At 37.0% G+C, this 18,642-nt stretch overlaps 2 protein-coding genes across 2 annotated transcripts in view; one reads left to right on the top strand and one right to left on the bottom strand.

Moving 5' to 3' along the window:
- The window catches only part of LOC116305839 (uncharacterized), a 44,079-nt gene extending 26,044 nt beyond the window's left edge, over nt 1–18,035 (bottom strand). Inside the window, exons 1-9 of the mRNA XM_031715812.2 lie at nt 17,965–18,035; nt 17,124–17,201; nt 15,599–15,761; nt 14,844–14,948; nt 14,104–14,683; nt 13,150–13,268; nt 11,362–12,377; nt 10,671–10,838; nt 10,045–10,195 (exon numbers count right to left, since the gene is read on the bottom strand). Of these exons, the coding sequence (XP_031571672.2) occupies nt 10,045–10,195; nt 10,671–10,838; nt 11,362–12,377; nt 13,150–13,268; nt 14,104–14,683; nt 14,844–14,948; nt 15,599–15,761; nt 17,124–17,201; nt 17,965–18,035 (2,451 nt within the window). The remainder of the gene's footprint in view (nt 1–10,044; nt 10,196–10,670; nt 10,839–11,361; nt 12,378–13,149; nt 13,269–14,103; nt 14,684–14,843; nt 14,949–15,598; nt 15,762–17,123; nt 17,202–17,964) is intronic.
- On the top strand, nt 652–9,645 carry LOC116305840 (collagen alpha-5(VI) chain). The gene is made up of 2 exons (XM_031715813.2): nt 652–855; nt 8,109–9,645. The coding sequence occupies exons 1-2, from the start codon at nt 744–746 to the stop codon at nt 8,837–8,839; spliced, it is 843 nt and encodes a 280-aa protein (XP_031571673.1). The 5' UTR covers nt 652–743; the 3' UTR covers nt 8,840–9,645.
- Nucleotides 18,036–18,642: the final 607 nt, after the last annotated feature.

Below are 18,642 nucleotides of genomic sequence, written 5' to 3'. Positions count from 1 at the left end.
CCATACCACGTGTCATTCCCTAGAGTATCATTTCTTTGTTTAATGGTAGCGCATGAGAAGACACATGAAATGGGTACGACTCAAACAAAAAATATTATCCTCAATGACACGTGGTCTGAAATGGAAAAACAGTATGCCAAGGACATGCCCTTTTCTGTGTCATATCAGACTACGTTTGCCATTTCAGACAAAGTTTACGCAGACTAAATTTACTTTTTACAGTATTTAATATAAGGCAATTACAACTTATTTCTACATAAACTAAAAACTGCAGTCTCTCTATGGCGGACGGCGTTCTTATCCTTGTTTCTTAGACCAGATGTTTTAACACAATCACCTTAATTTTCTCTTGAATCAAAAATGAAGTTACTTTTTCAGCATCAGTAAGACTAAAAAGCACCAAGCAATAATGTTTAAATGTCGACTCAGTTTATAGCGTAATTCAAGATGTTGAAGTCAATTCATGACTAAATAGTCTGGTTGACAAATTGAGTAGTTCCGACGGGCGTTCGACTAGAACATTCGTGTTATTTCTCTTTCAGCGAAGTCCAACTCACGCACAAGATCATTTTACGGTGAACTTTTATTGAAACCCGATTCTGAGCCATCCAATCGCTTACCACTCTGCGTGTGAAGTCAATAGGAAAGCGAGTATATAAATAGAGACCGTCGTGGGCCAGAGTAGAAAAGAACAGAGGGCGGACACTAGACGAGCTTACAGCGCTATAATCTCGCATCAGACAATGGCTAAAGCTGCTATAATCTTTGTATTAATGGCACTAGTGCTGCCATTTTGTTGGTCTGGTATCTGGGAGAGAAAACCATGGCAAAACTACGGAAGGAACTACTTGGATCGTAAGTATGATTGTCATGATGAGAAACTCTGCGTCATTTTGGCGTACAGTCGATTTAAAACCCATTGATGAACTTCATTGAACACAGCTGTAATATGGAACAAGTCTGGGGGAAAAACTTGTCGATGCGTGATGACATGCCGAGTTATGTCCAAAGCTTAGATACAGATTAATAAGCGAAAATTGAAGTAAAAAATGCCTAGACTTTTAATTAACTCGAGGTATTCCATAGACGCATCATTGCTTTCGATTACTTCTGCTTTTTCCTTTAAAAGGCAAGCTTTTTTTAGCATTGAATTCCACTCGTTTTCTTACCCTTTTGACCTGCATTCTCGAGGCTTACAGTCTCACTCTTCAACTATTAAGTCAATGTTAACTAATATCGAAAACTTAGTCCCGAAGTTATGCAAAAATACTCGATGTGTTTAAAAGCAAAACTATAGTTAGTTGTACTATATTCGTACAAAAAGGACTATACCACAACTGAAAATTGTACGTTCTTTTGTTGTCAGTAAGTATGGATAACACTTCAGAAAATACAGCTTACACTTGATGCGAAGCCTACAAGGGGTGGTCTGTACTAGATATACTACTATTTTTACTCCACCATTCCTACAAAGGCACAAGTCTCGACATGTTTTTAGTATATTTTAAATACCACATCAATATCATTTTACATCAAATATAAGTTTGCTTAAAAGAGCCTTACATAGTATGAGCAATGACAAATAAATAAATAAATAAATCACATTTTTTATAGAAGGATACAAATTCAGTGTATGTATACTGGTTTCCGATTTTGCCCACTGTCACGCACACCCACTACACTAAATATCCTATGTATACGACTCTCAATTGACATGACAAAGCTGTAACAACAGCGATACACTAGAAATACTTAATTAAAATAAACTGATCTATCTTCCGTAAGTTTTGTCCTTTTTTTTTTTTTTAACTTTTTGAATTGAATTGAATTGAATTGTAATGTAATTAGAAGGTCTCACCAAGAAAGGTTGTCTCTAATAGTAACAATAAACCCTGTCAACAAGGCATATACATGTAATAACCTTTCATATGCCCATGTAAGACTAGGTTCATCTATTTTGATGTTTTGACTAGAGGGTGAATCGATAGGTAACTGAGAAGCTAGGTTTAAAGGAATTGGAAAATGAAGAAATGCGCAGAAAAATGTTGGGTTTAAAGATGTGACATGTATAGAAGAGCTAACAAGATTAAGGTAGACCTCAAAAACACTTGATAAATGGTATAAACAGAAAGTAAACTCTGTTTTTCAAACGTTACCTTAAACTCGCTGCCAATTTGCTGGCAGTTCGATAAAAAACGAAGCCGTTTTGCAGCAGTCTTTTCGCCGTATTTCAGAAGCAATACATGTCTATTTACGGAAAACTCTGCGTGTCTTTTTACGGAAAAATAACCTAGCTAATTTCATTAATTACCATGTTTTTAAGTGCTGACAGTATCCGTTTTGGCTGGCTCATATTTTCGATAAATTATTTTTATTTATTTAACGGATTTAAAGGAGCGATAATGGTTTTGTAATTTGAACCAAAATTAAACGCTAAAATGTTCCTAAAATTCATTAAGTTAAAGCTAAATAACGCAAGAAAAAGACGAGGTTTCGAAGCTACAACGCGTTATCATCAAGTGAATCATAAGGAGACTAGCAATCGTATATAAAGTGTAAAAAAACAATGAAACAATGAAACCCTAAGGGCATATAAAAGACATTAGAGTGCACAAACTTGCATGAAATAAACAATTTGACACTAATAGAGCTAGTTATTTAAATAAGTCTTAAAGTCCTGATTGATCTTAGCAAAAAATTAAAAAATCAAAAAAATCCAAACTTCTTGTGCAGTTCATTAGTACTCTAAACAGGGGATAATGGTTTTCTCATATGCTTAACTGTTTACAACACTAGCTACTTCAAATCAGTAGGTTTCTGGTAGGAATCTCAGGTATTTTGCTAAAAATATATGGCGCATCTTGGAGCGCTGTAAGTACTAAAATAGAAAACTATCAAGCTGCTCGCCCGTTTAACCAAGAGAAAAACTAATTCTTGGTTCTATTCTACGTTTTGAGAGTTTTGCTTTAGTTTCTCCGGTTTTACTTCCTCCACAAAAGAAATTAGCTCTTCTATTAATTTCACTGAAATTTGTTTTGGTAGATTAAGAATCCATTGATTGGAAATCCAATCGAATTGAAAAGTCAATATGTGAAGGTTAAACATTTTGCCAAGATACTCAAGGGGTTAAAGCGTACATCATAAACAGAATCAAATCTCTTTCAGTTAAGATCGAGTTTACTTTTCATATTATTATATTTTTACATTCTATTCTATTATTTTGTAAATGAAGAAGATCGAATAATTGAATATTTAAAAAACATTATCGAACACTGAAGGATGTGCATAAAATAAAACCGTCCTTGTATGTTTTCACGAGGGTAGCACTAATAATAGCCAGTGGCTAACAAACCTGTGGCCCTCGTTCCGTCATCGAATTGGAATTTAAGAGTTGATTTTTGTTAGGGCATAGCTAGCTCACGGGATTTAACGTGTTAGATTTTGAGGATGGTTCTTGTATGTCTAGCTCACGGGATTTAACGTGTTAGATTTTGCAGAGTCGAGTGTGTTAGGGCATGGCTAGCTCACGGGATTTAACGTGTTGGATTTTGCGGAGGGTGTTAGGGCATGGCCAACTCACGGGATTTAAAGTGTTAGATTTTGCAGAGTCGAGTGTGTTAGGGCATGGCTAGCTCACGGGATTTAAAGTGTTAGATTTTGCAGAGTCGAGTGTGTTAGGGCATGGCTAGCTCACGGGATTTAAAGTGTTGGATTTTGCGGGGGGTGTTAGGGCATGGCTAACTCACGGGATTTAACGTTTTACATTTTGCTGAGGGTGTTAGGGCATGGCTAACTCACGGGATTTAACGTGTTAGATTTTGCAGAGGGTGTTAGGTCATGACTAACTCACGGGATTTAACGTGTTAGATTTTGCAGAGGGTGTTAGGTCATGACTAACTCACGGGATTTAACGTGTTAGATTTTGCAGAGGGTGTTAGGGCATGGCTAACTCACGGGATTTAACGTGTTAGATTTTGTGGAGAGTGGTGAACCGGAGACCAGGAAAAAAACCCCTGGTTTGAATCAAAGGAGACAGAGACCTCAAGCCAAACCAAGAGGGCTCAGTAGCAAATCAGCTATCATATCTAACCCTTTAACCCTCAAATAATGGTGATACTAAAGAGATAAATAGAAATATCCACACAAAAATACACAACAAGTCAAGAAAAGGGTTGCTACTGCAGTACTGGGATGCCTTTCTTAAATTGCTGAGCTTTAATTAGCTGATAAAAATCTCTGAGTCTCATTATCTGCTTCAAATGGTGGTCAAATACTGACCATGTGCTGTGAACCAGAAAGAATGCTATGGAAAACTTGCGATTCAGCTGATGAACATTCCGCACGCAATACTGCACCGATACCGATCTCCCTTGTCGTGGTAACTTATCACAACTTGAGAAAAATTGTGGAAAATTTAGTTCTAGTAACAGTTAAGGTTCTGTGTAATATCATGATACGAGGAATACACATGCAGATTCACTGGTGGTAGCTCTGATATCATCAGTAAGATTGTTCCAGAGCTGGAAACCCTCTTGTCGGATGGACATATAACATAGTTACCCGTTAAATTAGATATACTATTACAAAATCACTGCAGCTCTGATATCATCAGTAAGATTATCCTAGAGCTGGGAACCCTCGTGTAGGATAGATAGACTTTGTGCCGTGAATGATCAACTGAATAGCTAATAATTACAAAGTCACATATAAGATAGTTCCCCGTTAAATAAGATATACTATTAAGCCCCGTTTACACTGGCGATTTTTGCGGCAAATTTTGCTGCGACTTTTGTGGCAATTTTCGGAAATATGAAATCTTTTGTCTCATCCTTCAAAAGAGACATTCGTCTAGGAAAATCTTGGTATCCTGAAAAAAACTTTACAAGTAAATTCTTTACCATTATTTATTATGGACAAAATCGCAAAAAAATCGCAAAAAAATTGCTAGTGTAAACGGGGCTTTACATATCCTATTCCTATGAAGAATCACTGCATTTAATCAATGCATCCACCAAAGTTGATACTGCAAGAGATTGCATGCATACTCTATTACGGAACAAAAGGGTACATATTCAGGTTTCTATCAAATAGCGATTATCAAGTAAATTGAAACAAGGAATTGTTTGTCAGGCAGACGGACGACTGGCGGGCCTCAGTGCCCTCCCAGCAGCCCGCATAGGTACCAATTACAGCGAAAAGTTAAGAATGCAGACGACGATTATGTCTAGCCTGACCTCTTGATAAAAACGGGTGAGAAGACGACGTGCGACAAGGAATGTGGCCAAATATTAGCGCGATTTTCCAGTAAATATCACAGAGTTAATTCACATTTTGTCAACACCTCGTAATAACACTCTGGGATGATTGAAGTCAGGGTAATGCTAACTCGCACATACAACCAGACTTTGGCGTTTAAGGAAAACAGGGAACCCGGAGAAACACCCTCGGATTAAGGGAGAGACCCTACAAACTCTACTCACATGTGATAGCGAGTGTAGGAATCGGAGAGAGAGAAAGACATAAGAAGAGAGGACGGCTTGGCATGTTTTTTACTCTAACCTACCGCCTTAGCGGAAGAGAACAGATAGTCGAGGAACGAGGTATTTGACATGTAGTCGAAAATGCTTTGTACAGCTCCGCACTTCGAGGGTAACGGAACCAATTAAGACTTATGTACTCGAGGCCTGATAACGATGATACGTTAATTATAAGGTGCAGGTTAAGAAATATATATTTAAAACATTCATTAGTACAGAAAAAATAAACATTACTTCATTTGTACGGTGAAGGCTTGAACAAATCCTTGACACGATACAACAGGGGTTGACCGCCAATATAGGAGAGCACCCTTGAGCTATCTGGAATCTCCGACTCAAGACAAAATTAATTCTGAGAGAAAACAAAACATATTCATATACTGATAACGAGAAAATCATCTTCCCTTTGTAGTGGTTTGAATGCATTATTCCATTACAGTTGCTATCAGATAACACGAAAGGAACATTCGAGTTCATATATCGACACATAAAACCAAGCATTTCTACCCAGCAAAAGGATGTTGCATCACAGCATGAATGTACATATTGATTTAAGGGGTACCCTTTAAACCGCCAAGAATCTTTAGTATGTCATCAGCTCCTACTGTTCAACTATTTGAATCTCAGCACTCCTGTGTTCTTAAATAGATACCGTATCTTTTGGGAAACATTCAGTTACTTAGAATAGCCGAAATATTACACGATGTACAGAACCAGCCTGTGCACTAGGACGGGGTCAATCATGATCTTAGGACACACGCCTTCTAATAATTAATAATTTGCAGCAATGTTTTACAGATAATAGTACCCTTGCACTAGGGTGTAGTCAATTGTTATCGTAGGACCAGGTACGCCTTCTAATAATTAATAATTTGCCGCAATGTTTTACAGATAATAGTACCCTTGCACTAGAGCGTGGTCAATTGTTATCGTAGGACCAGGCCCACCTACGAATAATTAATAATTTGCAGAAAATTATTGATTCTTTATGTAATATAAAAGGAGTAGGATACCTGACTTTGATTAATTTTTTTTTTTAGCTCCTCCAGGTCTCCTAACGCTAACGCTTATTATGATTGTCATATTTATGTATCTTTATGTAATTAATCTTTATTTATTTTTAAGTTTTACAGATAATAGCATACTTAAGTTAAGAAGAGCAACTCTTCCTCTAGGGCGTACTCATCGCTATCTAAGGCATAGGCACACCCTCGAATAATTGATACTTCCCGAGATATACGAATCTCAATCTCACAGATAATAATAGATAACAATGTTAAGAAGAGCAAGTCAGCTATGAGAAGGCAGAAGTCAGTAATTATATCTGAAGTGATGCTCACTCGATTTATCAGTAATAAGGCTATATCCAATCACGTGTCGAATGTTAGGTGCCAACCCAATCATATGTCTTAAATGTTACAACCAATCAAATGCATCAACTGTTACAGCTAAATACGTGTCTTAAATCTTACGACCAATTAGATGCCTCAAATGCTACAGCCAATCAGATTCTTCGAATGCGACAGCCAATTAAAATAATCAAATGCTCCCCCTGTTCTAGCATACTCATAATCCTCTTACGAACAACAATATTTTCCCGCCAAAAAAGAGCGGGAATCCTAGGTAATCCGGAATAGAATTACAGCCGAGATCTCACAGGTTAGGCATCTAGATAACTCTATCCGACTTTAACTAATTTCCAGTGTTGTTAGAGTTTTTAGATTTGCTTTAAAATAGTTCCTGGGTTGTCAACAAGTCCTTTTCGAATAAAAGTCAAGGTCTTCTAATTATTTCTAGGGCAGAAAGCCAAAACTGTTCATTACCGAAGCATCGCATCTTACTTTTGTATGTCAGCAGTTCTTGAGCGGCAAGGCTTCAAATGTTATTTATATCTGATCTTTTTGACCAAAGCGAAAAAAATGAATGCCATTCAAGGTGCATTACTTTTTTTAATAAAAGGCGGACAGCAATTTTAAAATTCCTTGATAGCTTGTTTTGTCGTAAGCGAACTCACTGATAAAGCTGTAATTAATTCATTAAGTCTATCCTAAATTTTACTAAAATTGAGATGGTGCTACTACTGCTGCTGCTATCATAATGATAATGATATTGATGATGAGGCAGAGATAGTGATGATAGTCATAGTCATATGATGATAATTGATGATAATGATGATGATAGCGATGATGAGTCATGATGATGACACGGTGACAATGATGTTGATGATAATGATGACAGTGATAGTGATTATGATGATGATGACGATAGTGACGATAATGATAGTTATGATAAAGATAGTGATGATGATAGTGATGATAATGATAGTGATGATAATGATAGTGATGATAATGATAGTGATGATAAAGATAGTGATGATAAAGATAGTGATGATAATGATAGTGATGATAATGATAGTGATGATAAAGATAGTGATGATAATGATAGTGATGATAATGATAGTGATGATAATGATAGTGATGATAATGGGTGGTGAAGGCAATAGTGTCAACAAACATTTCATACATTACATTTAATTGTCATGTAATTCTTTTTTTCTTATTTTGTATGTAGGATACCAGTATATCCCCAAAAAGCAAGTAACAGCCAGGAAGTTAATGAAATACTTCCTGAATCGAGCTCCCCAAAGACTGACCAAAAGATCCTCGAGTGAAGGCGTTTTCTATGACGTGGTTTTTGTGTTGGATTCTTCTGGTTCTGTCGGTTCAAAAGAGTTCAAAAACGCGCTCCTTGCTTTGCAGACTCTTATAACTCGAGCGAAAAACGACACCCTCTACGCAGGCATTACCTTCTCCACGACCGCAAACATAACATACAACTTTACGTACCCTATACAAGCCATGAAAAACCTGGGAAAAACCGTGTACATTCCTGGCAGGACCAACACACAGGAAGCTCTCGACAAGTGCCGCACAGAACTCTTTTTCAAAAGAGAAAGTGGATATCGAAGGTTAAGCTACAAACGAATTCTCATTGTGACAGACGGACAATCAAATATCGAGAAACCAAAGACTTTATACAACGCTTTTCGACTCAAGAATATGGGGATAGAGATCTTTGTGATTGCAATTGGGAAATACCTTAAGGGGATAGCAGAGATAGTGGGCTTGGCGAGCTCCACAGATGCACACTTGTACAGAGTACGCAACATGAAAGATCTTCTGGATATCGTTCACCTCATTCCACCGTGGGAATTCTTGCGACAACAGCAGAAAACGTGGCTCGAGAATATGTTCGAGGACATGGATGACGAGTTCAAGTACATCAAAAAACGCAACCGATAACCATCACGACACAGAGAGAAAAAATAACGATACATATTCAGTAAAACTGAGACTGATCCAAGCACCGAGCCTTGAAAAGACTCGGTGAATATTTGCATGTATTGCTGTGGCAGATATTTATAGATAACTAGCACTAACTGTTTTCCTGGGTATTTCTGGCATAAACTGGTGTAAACACGTTTAGAAAAAAGGACAGTGGTTTTCTTCCCTTCCAAACACACATACGCACTAAAAAACCCTTTGCCTAATAATCCCAGTTCCTAAACACATTTTCTACTGAACACAACAACAACCAGTAAGGCGGGAAAAACATAATGAAAAACCCTTTGCCTAAAAATCCAAGTTCCTAAAGACATTTTCCACTGAACACCACAACAACCAGAAAGGCGGGAAAACTTAGGATCACGTGGCGTACGTCATCAGATAAACAAGGCCGGAAGTAAAACAGTTCGGACAGCTATACTACAATGGAGTTTGCCATTAGTTAGCTATTCTAGAATAGAAGAACCATTAATGTAATCAATTATTACATTAAGAGAAAAAAGGACAAAATTCAGAATGCGAATGAAGTGGTACATTGACCACGACGTTGGTGAGGAAAGTGGAAAAAGAGATACGCTAGAAAAAATAATCTAGATTCAAATCAATACAAACATTTGAAGGTTGATCAATCGATAAATGTTAATATAGCCTGCTGCATGGAATAAATATCGAAATATAGCCAATGTGATATTTAATCGCTTCTGCTGTAGTAAACAACTTGTAAATATGTGATGTTTTAATAAACGCACAAAAAACGACTGCAATTATGTCCTTGGCCTTATGTCCTTAGTGAGGTTATTCCTCGTGGAATTTCACGCCCTGGCAATAACAAGTTAATAAACCAGTGAAGTTTTGAATTTTTCATTTCAGACTTTTGCTGCAAAGTGCAACGCGTATATTTTCAAACAGATAAGGAATGAGTACACAAAAAATTGGCAACTTGTCTTTAGGTAAACGGGCAAAAATCTATGATAATCGAAGTTATGATATAAATTGAGCTCTGACACACTTGCGGCTGAGCAATAGTTCTATAGTTCTGTACTTTAACCAGGTCATTGTTATATACCCTTATAGCTGCCCCCCTCCATTATATATATCATTAAATAAAATCAGATCTACTAGAATACTATATTTCAATTAATATAAAATATTTGGAAGCTTACTTTTTGACGACATTTGGAATCTTGTTTTAGTAGTAGGTTAGCAAAGAGATTGACCGCTTCATCTACTGCTAGTACATTTTGTTCAACCAGTTTGGTCATGTGAGGCAATAGGCCGTCCCAGAGAGGTACTAAGGTGGGTTCAATAATCGCTCTGTAAACACAAAGTGGAGGGATAAAAACATTGTCCTATCCAGATAAGCGTAATGTTTACCCATTTCAGACCAGTTGTCATTCCCTTAAGTGTTGTTTCTATGTTTACCAGTAACGATTGAATAGAAACATAGAAACACGTGCGTGTCTAATGCACCCTGACTTAGATCAGACCATGTGTCATTCCCTTAAGTGCTGTTTCTTTGTTTACCAGTATCGATTGAATAGAAACATAGAAACACGTGCGTGTCTAATGCACCCTGACTTAGATCTGACCATGTGTCATTCCCTTGAGTGTTGTTTCTTTGTTTACCAGTAATGATTGAATAGAAACATAGAAACATGTGTTCAGAGTCAGCTGCACCCTGACTTAGATCAGCCCAAAGGTCATTTTATGGTTTCATAAAACGGATGTTGATCCCCTTCAAATTTCTTCGGTCAAAGGAAATATGCTCTAAAAATAATTTCTTACTCACCTCAATTGTTTTGGTGTTAAATATCTTTCTCCAGATAACAATACTTGATCTTGGATGAGGCAGCCAGAAGGAGACGACCAGATTAGTAGTGGTAGCTCTTCTAATACTATCATACTAATAGAACTAGGGTCATATGCATCAAGTGTATTGTCATCACTCTCTGCAGACCTACAACAAAGCATATAAGATAAAGATACTAATTACTGTAACTTGTTTCATGATTGAGGGTCTCCTGGGTCTTTAGTAGAATGAACTTCAAATGTGAGGCAATAAATACTAAAGTATCATTTATTATAATCCGTACAATGAATAATATTTTTCATTCTGTTAACATACACTCAATTGAAGAATCGTTGTCGGGTTCAGAAACATAGAACATAGAAGCTGAGACCGAAATGGCAAATGGGAAGTACGTTAATTAGATGCATGCTGTGACCGGTGACCCGTGGCATCATCCACTGTTTTTAATACGCGTTTGGCATTCTAAACCGACTGCATGGATGGCACAAATAAATAAATTATAATATAATTATGTCATTTCCCATGTGCCATTTCAGTCTCAGCTTTTATGTTCAATGTTTCTGAACCCAACAACGATTCTTCAATTGAGTGTATGTGATGTTGCTCGCTCTAAGCATTCACTGCAACAAACATAAAGATGATAATGGTGTTTGACCAATAGCCCTCATACCTTATAATATCTTCCTTCATTGCCTGGCTACATGGAGGTGCGCGGTATATTGTCTCTGGACTAAATGACACCTCAATATCAGCGTCTACCACTTTTAGCAGGGCCAACAGCACCTGTATGGTAACTGACGGCTTCTTGTTTACAGTGTCAATTAATGGAGCTGTATTACCTTTAGGAATGCTCTCAGCAGGAAAAGTGTCTGCCTTGTCTTGGCCTTCTTGATGTTCGATTGTTTGTTTTACTTCTAACGCCTCCTTGTCTGATACTTTGGTATTCTGGTCAGTATTAATGCTGTCTGTAGAATCATCCTCATCTTTGCTAGAAATGTTCTTACTAGAATCTTTCTCAGATTTAACATCATGGGCTCCCTTTGATATATGTTCAAGGTTGCCAGTAAGTGAAGGTTTTCTTGTTACATCATTTTGGGCTCCCTGTGTTTTAGTCTTCCTCTCCTCGTGAAATTCCTGTGGTACAGATTCTTGTAGCTTGTCATTGTTGGAAGGCCTTTTCATCTCATCTTTACCATGTGCCTTGTGTATTAAGCCTCCTGGCTTGTCAGTCAGTGAGGGTTTCGCTGTCATATCCTCAGTGGTGGTTTCCTGTGTTTTGATATGTTTTGTTTCCCCTTCATCTGGTAGACTTATATCACTACCACTAGTATGCCCCAAGCTAAGACTCAAAGATCCCTCACTAAGATCAAGCTGATCATCTTCATTATCTTCTACATCTCCCTCATTCCTAGATACATCCAAAAGCCCTCTGTCTGTCTGTCCATTGGCTTGAGCAGAACTATCACTAACAGGTCGTAGATCATTTAGATCAAGAGGGGAAGGACTTGTATATTCATCACTGGATGCTAGTTGATGGTCCTGAAGTGGTCTCTCTTTTTCAGAAGGTACAGGTTTGACAGGTTTTTTGTTAGCTGTTAGTTCCAGAGGCTTCTCAGGAGGATCTCTTGCATATGGGGAAGTGGATGGTGAATGAATGCTTCTATTACACTCTGACTGTGCTAGCGACTGGGAATAAAATAAAGAACATGACCAAAATTGTTCATTTGTATTTACAGTCAAGTAGTAATGGAACTTGTGTTTCAACCCCATTGAATAGAAGTTTCAGCTGACAATTGTGACCAAGCCGCATCGTACAATGCACATACTGTAAGTGGTTGGCTTGCAGTACCAACATCTTACCATTATGTTATCAACCACTTACTCACACCTTACAACTGTTACATTACCAACCACTATCCAATATACATTTTACTGTTATACAACTGACACCTCATCAACTACTTGCCAACCACTTACCAACATCTACTGACCATCTACCAATCATCTACCAACCACCTATAAATCACTAATGTATCAAGTTCCAGAAAATACTGAGGAAATTGGAAATTCTGGAGGGGAGGGGGTTAGAGAAAGAACAAAATTGCAGAGTTTGTATTGAAGAATATTGGAAGTTCCTGGGGGGATGGGGGTCCTTTTACAAATTTCCTCTTTGTGGGTTTGAATATTTTCTGGAACTACACAATATCGACCATCTATGGACAACTTACTGACACCTATTCATGCATTTTCTCAAAATCTAATTTATTTTACATTTTATTACGAGCCCAAGATATTACATATTAGTCAAATCCAACTAGTGAAACATGATGCGTTAGCAGTGTACCCCATCCATGCTACCCATAAACTAGATTAGTTGGATTTGACTAAAACAATTTAGTCCTTTCACTCTTATAACCCATTTGGGCTTGACGACTGATTGCTAAATATATATATGTACCGTGTTTTGTTCTCTGTCACTGGGTGACCTTTGCTGTTGAGTTGGTTGTCTAACTGGACCATCTCCTTCATCATAGCTCATAGAATAAGACACCCCAGCTTCTGGGTTGAGTGGAGCACCTAAGAATAACAGAAAATAGAATAACATTTTTGATAATTCTCAATGATTCTCATCTGACCCACACCTACAAAACTTATATTTGCTATAGGTGGACATATGATAACAAGATTTGTTTTGGTTGATTATCATGAAGCAAATTGACAACACCTATTGTTAAAATGGAGGCACATTAACAGCACAATGGCAATGTTTATAAACATTATGCCCACCTATTTTTCAATTTTACATTAGGTCATCACAGCCATGTTGGTACCATTTAACAAAAGATTTCTCATTAGCATCCATTGTTACTACTCTTCCCAGTAGACCGAGGTAGTTGTGATTTTTTAATAGCCTTCATAGCATCTTATATGTTATCTGCAAGTACATTTCAAATCGACCACGTGATGCCAATGTTGTACCACGAGGACAAGTTTTTTACACCATGTGATCAAAATTCAGTCAAATTTTAATCACGTGGTGTAAAAAACTTGTCCTCGTGGTACAGCATTGGCATCACGTGGTCGATTTGAAATGTACTTGCGGATAACATAACAGACGCTACGATGGCGATTAAAAAATCACAACTACCTCGGTCTACTGTGAAGAGTAGTAACCACACCAAGATGGCCGCCATGTTCTTTTGTTTTCACTCTCTTGGGAATGCTTCCAACCCATCAATTAAGTACTATCTTAGATAAACATGCAAATCCTGCCCATTTTGCCATAAAAATAAGGAAATGACAAAATAAATAGGATTTAACAGTGGCATTTCCACAGAATGGTTACTCTGACATCTACTGACAGAAATATTTGCTATTTGACTACCACATAACTGACGGCATCATATTGTACCTTGTCCTGGCATTGCTGGTCTCATATTCTCATCGTAGAGTAATTTACCAGGTGACTGGTACATCATTGGTGACCCACCATTAGGATGTCTTGGGTGTGGTCCCCTCTCGTACCCACGATTCAAGTATGACATATCAAATGACTGATTAAAGCCATTCCTTGGATCTAAAGGACCGCTATGACCAGGAAAATATGGTGTAGAAAACCTCAAGACATTTGCAGGTTGTTGATTCATGTGACCATGTGGGTTCCTCAAAGAAGACAATTGTCCAAAATGATAATAATCAAAACTGGGGTCCCTGTGGTAGGGATCCCAGTCCATGGTTTTATATCTTGTGGAGTCTATATAACCTTGGGTAGAGGTCTGATCATAGTAGCTGGTCTGGTCCTGGGACCTTGTTTGCTGGCTGTCATATAGAGATGAGTCTTGCTGGTATAGAGATGGCTGTTCTGGGGAGATAAACCTCACATGGTTTGATCCCCTTACACCTGGTCCTATCCCCCTGCCCAACTCTCTTGGCTCTACATGGTCTGGTAATTGAGTTGGCCCTTCAGGTCTTTTGACTTGATTCCTTGAAGCCTTAATCCAAATAAATAAATGTTGTGGCTTAAATTTCACCTGGGTTCAAAATTTTCAAACCATTTCAAATTTTTTTAAACTGCTTCAATAATATTTGTAACTGGTGTCTAAATTTTAAAAATTGTTATGGTCCTGAATGAAGCCTTAAGTAGTATAATACCTGGTATTGGAGACTATTTCTTTCTTGTTGCATCAGATGCCTGTGGTGTTTCAGCTCGTCAAGCCATCTTGGGTACATTTTATTAATGTAACTGTTATATTGATCCTAGAAAAACATTATTATTATAGTATTATTTTATTTATCTGAGTACAATAAAATGTTCATCATAAATTATGAAATTATTTTTTGGGGGGAAATTCAGTTTTTTGGAATCAAAAAAAGCTGAACAAAATGTCCAATAAACAATATTACCTGGGAGAATATGTTTAGGGTGACTATATACTAAGCAATAATGTCAATATAATTGCACACAAGTGGCTTTTATCATAAGTGGGAAGTGATAATGACTAGCAATTAAATACTTGGAATGACATGGGTGTCGTTAATTTGAAATTGAATAAGAGATGACTTAAACACTACATGTATGTGTGTTGGTATAGCCACCCGGTGCGGAGAGTGAAGGCACTTAACCTGTGAAATAAGAAAAATACTAGTCAATGTGTAATTATAGTCAAATTAGGGTCTACTCAAGTGTCTAATATCTATTTCAGAGGTTAAATGACTTCACTCTACTATACTAAAGCGAACTGTACACTACATGTTGATACAATGCATTGTTTTGAAACTGTTGCTGTAATTTCATCACAACAATGGAACTTGCTTTCCTCTCAGTTAATAAATATTACAAGAAAACTACAAGTGAGACAGTGGTTTACCTTAAAGAAAGTTCTTTGCATTAACTAATAATATCTCACCCGTAGGTCTTTCAACTTTTGAGTCTTGGTATCTAACAATGACACTTCCTGCTCAATTCTTTCAAAATCTTCCATTAGACTGTTATTCCTCTTCTTACTATTATCCTCTTGTTCACATATGTGCTTCCAATATGATTCCAGCCTGCCAGCATCTATTCCATTCCTTTAGGATAAAAGACAAGAAAATAGTACAATACATTGACAGTTTAAACTTTGCTCAGCCTTAGTCACGTCTATGCGTTAAAATATTCACGTATTTAAAGTGCTACTATGACGAAAATCACTCAAACTTGGATTCAGCTGAAACTTCCTAAGAATACTCTTTAAAGGTCAATAATCACTGTATGAAGTGTTTTCTCGATATTCAGGACGAAAGTATGATATTTTTATGATTATTTTTTGGAGTCTGTGACATCATACACTCAACATCGAACATCGCTCCATACATTTCTTTGTAGTTTATGATCAAAATATCAGTAGTAAAGGGAGAAAGAAATACCCAAACACCCCAAAATATAGATTATAGTCACAAGTAATGTGAAATAAGCACATTAGCCACCCTTTGGGCTTCATAGGAATAAAATAAATTAAGGATTTATATACAAAGAAATATATGTAGCAATGTTTGATGTTGAGTGTATGACGTCACAGACTCCAAAAAATAATCGTAAAAATATCATACTTTCGTACTGAATATCGATAAAACACTTCATACAGTGATTATTGGACCTTTAAAGAGTATTCTTAGGAAAGTTTCAGCTGAATCCAAGTTTGAGCGATTTTCGTCATAGTAGCACTTTAACCAACACCCGCTGCATTTTAATCGACACACATTGTAACGTAGAACATATATTCTTTACTACACAATGGACCTTAAAAAGAAAAAGACACATTTGTACACAATCAAGGCTAAGAGCAAAGGCAAACTTGGAATGGGAGTATTTTTGAAAAAATACTTCCTCTTTGAGGTACTCCCACTGTAGAATGGAATTTCCAGAGGAGTGGGTATAAAATATATTAGCATATACCAACTTGTGTACTTCCTAAGAATGTGCGCGCTCACTGGTTAATCGGAGGTGAATATTGTACAATATTCACCTCTGAATCTTGGAATATTGAGATGGCAACAAAATGGCACCTGTGGGCAATCATTTTGCTACAATTGCCAATGAGGAAATAGAAAAATGAAAGTAAATGTCATTCCTATCAATACTAAAAAGGCAACGAAGTATGGCCTAAAAGTTTTGCTAAAAGTTTTGCGTGAATTTGTCACGCAAACTAAAAGTTTTTGTTCATTTCATTGTATTATTGTATATAAAAGTAAGTTACCCTGTACACAACACAAATTGATATATGCTAAAACGATTATTCGCCTCAGGCTCAGTGAATATGGGGAATATTTACCTCGCCGCTTGAAGACTCGCATCTTGGTAAATATTTCTCGATATTCACTTCACCTTCGGCGAACAATTGCTAAGTATTTACTTGGACCAGGAAATTTTAGATTTTAACTAAATGCATGTACCTATTAAGTGACTTAGCATAAGTGTTCAGTTTCCTGTTTTCAGGCATCTGGGATCTTGTACCTCTTACACCAGCATTCCTTGAAAATAAAAAACATACGGTACATCAACTTTTTTTCACCTGTCTGGTATCCTAAAAATTGTGTATTCTGGTTGGCTGTGCAAGCAGGTGGTATTTTCTATATCTGTCCATTGTCAGGTATTCTGATGTCAAGCTTACCTCATCCAAGCATGCACATGGTAAATGGGTTGTTAATAAACAAAGCAAATTGCAAAACAAGTGGAAAAATAATTTTTAAAAAATCATAAAAAATCATATGTTAAATTCATAGATAATTTAAAGTGGGTCCGGCTTGGAAAAAAACTACGCTCTCGTTCTTGAAAAAATTCGAGACGGTTTTACCCTATCTGAGCTGCAATTCTATTTGGCAAATGTGGTTAATTCGATAAGAACATTATAAAGCCAAAAAAAAAAAAATTTGAATGACTGACCTTTTTTTTATTTAATACAGTATGTTTTAAAATCAATCATACTCCTACTGTATATTGAAAACTAGCAACATTCCGGCGTAAGCGAATAAATACATTAAAAAGTTAAGAATACTTTAAAATCGAATCATTTCCATACATATTTTCATGAAAAGATGTATAAATAAATAAATAACCATTAAACAAGAGCAAAATTATGTAAGAATTTGTATTGGTTTCCTTGGCCACGAACCGGTGTCATATGATCAAGGGATCTTTATTTTGTTATTTTTTTGAAGGTGACGGCCTCAGAATCACAAACAGTACGAGTGAGACATTAAAAGAGCTAAAACAGTGTAGATATTGGTAACATACCTTGGAAAAAGGTGTGTTTTTCCCGTATTACTGTGCGAGGTCAGCCAACCTTCCCTTCTGCTTTCCGCCATTTTTCAACTCTGGAAAACATGCACCATATTTGGAAGTACTCGCTCCATGCCTACTCGGAATAATGAAAATGTGTGGGGTTAGTGGGGGCGGTTGGGTGGGTACCCTCTTTTGCAGGCGTCCTTAGGGGAGGGATTTTTAGAGAAAACTTGTCCCTGGTAGAAGGGATACCCATTTCCCCGGCCTTTTAGGGTTAGCCTTCAAAGGAGGCTACCCAAAGGCCGGCCTCAGCTTGGGTCATTCAGGGATAGGGTTTTATTTTCTTTAGTATTTTCTTCCTTTCTCATTTTTAGAACAAATATGATTTCAACTTAAGTTTTGCTTTAAATCCATTTATTTACGACAATTTTCGTTTCCAAAGCCATTCAAAGACGGAAGAATGAATAATTTGTCACAAATTTAACAGATTCTCCATTCCATTCCATATCAACTTCGCTAGCTTGACTCGATATTTTTGATTTCCATACTTAAGCTTCATAACTGGAGTTTCTTCTCCCCCTCTTTCTTCTTTCTCTTCTTCTTCTTCTTCTTCTTCTTCTTCTTCTTCTTCTTCTTCTTCTTCTTCCTCTTCCTCTTCTTCTTCTTCTTCTCCTTCTTCTTCTTCTTCTT

The sequence above is a fragment of the Actinia tenebrosa genome, unplaced genomic scaffold, assembly GCF_029948245.1.
Source record: "Actinia tenebrosa isolate PJP-AT-01 unplaced genomic scaffold, QUT_ActTen_1.0 PGA_scaffold8__29_contigs__length_14323225, whole genome shotgun sequence".
In the NCBI taxonomy this organism is placed as follows: domain Eukaryota; kingdom Metazoa; phylum Cnidaria; class Anthozoa; order Actiniaria; family Actiniidae; genus Actinia; species Actinia tenebrosa.
Note: the sequence above shows the minus strand (reverse complement) of the source record. Positions and strands in the feature narration are given on the sequence as shown.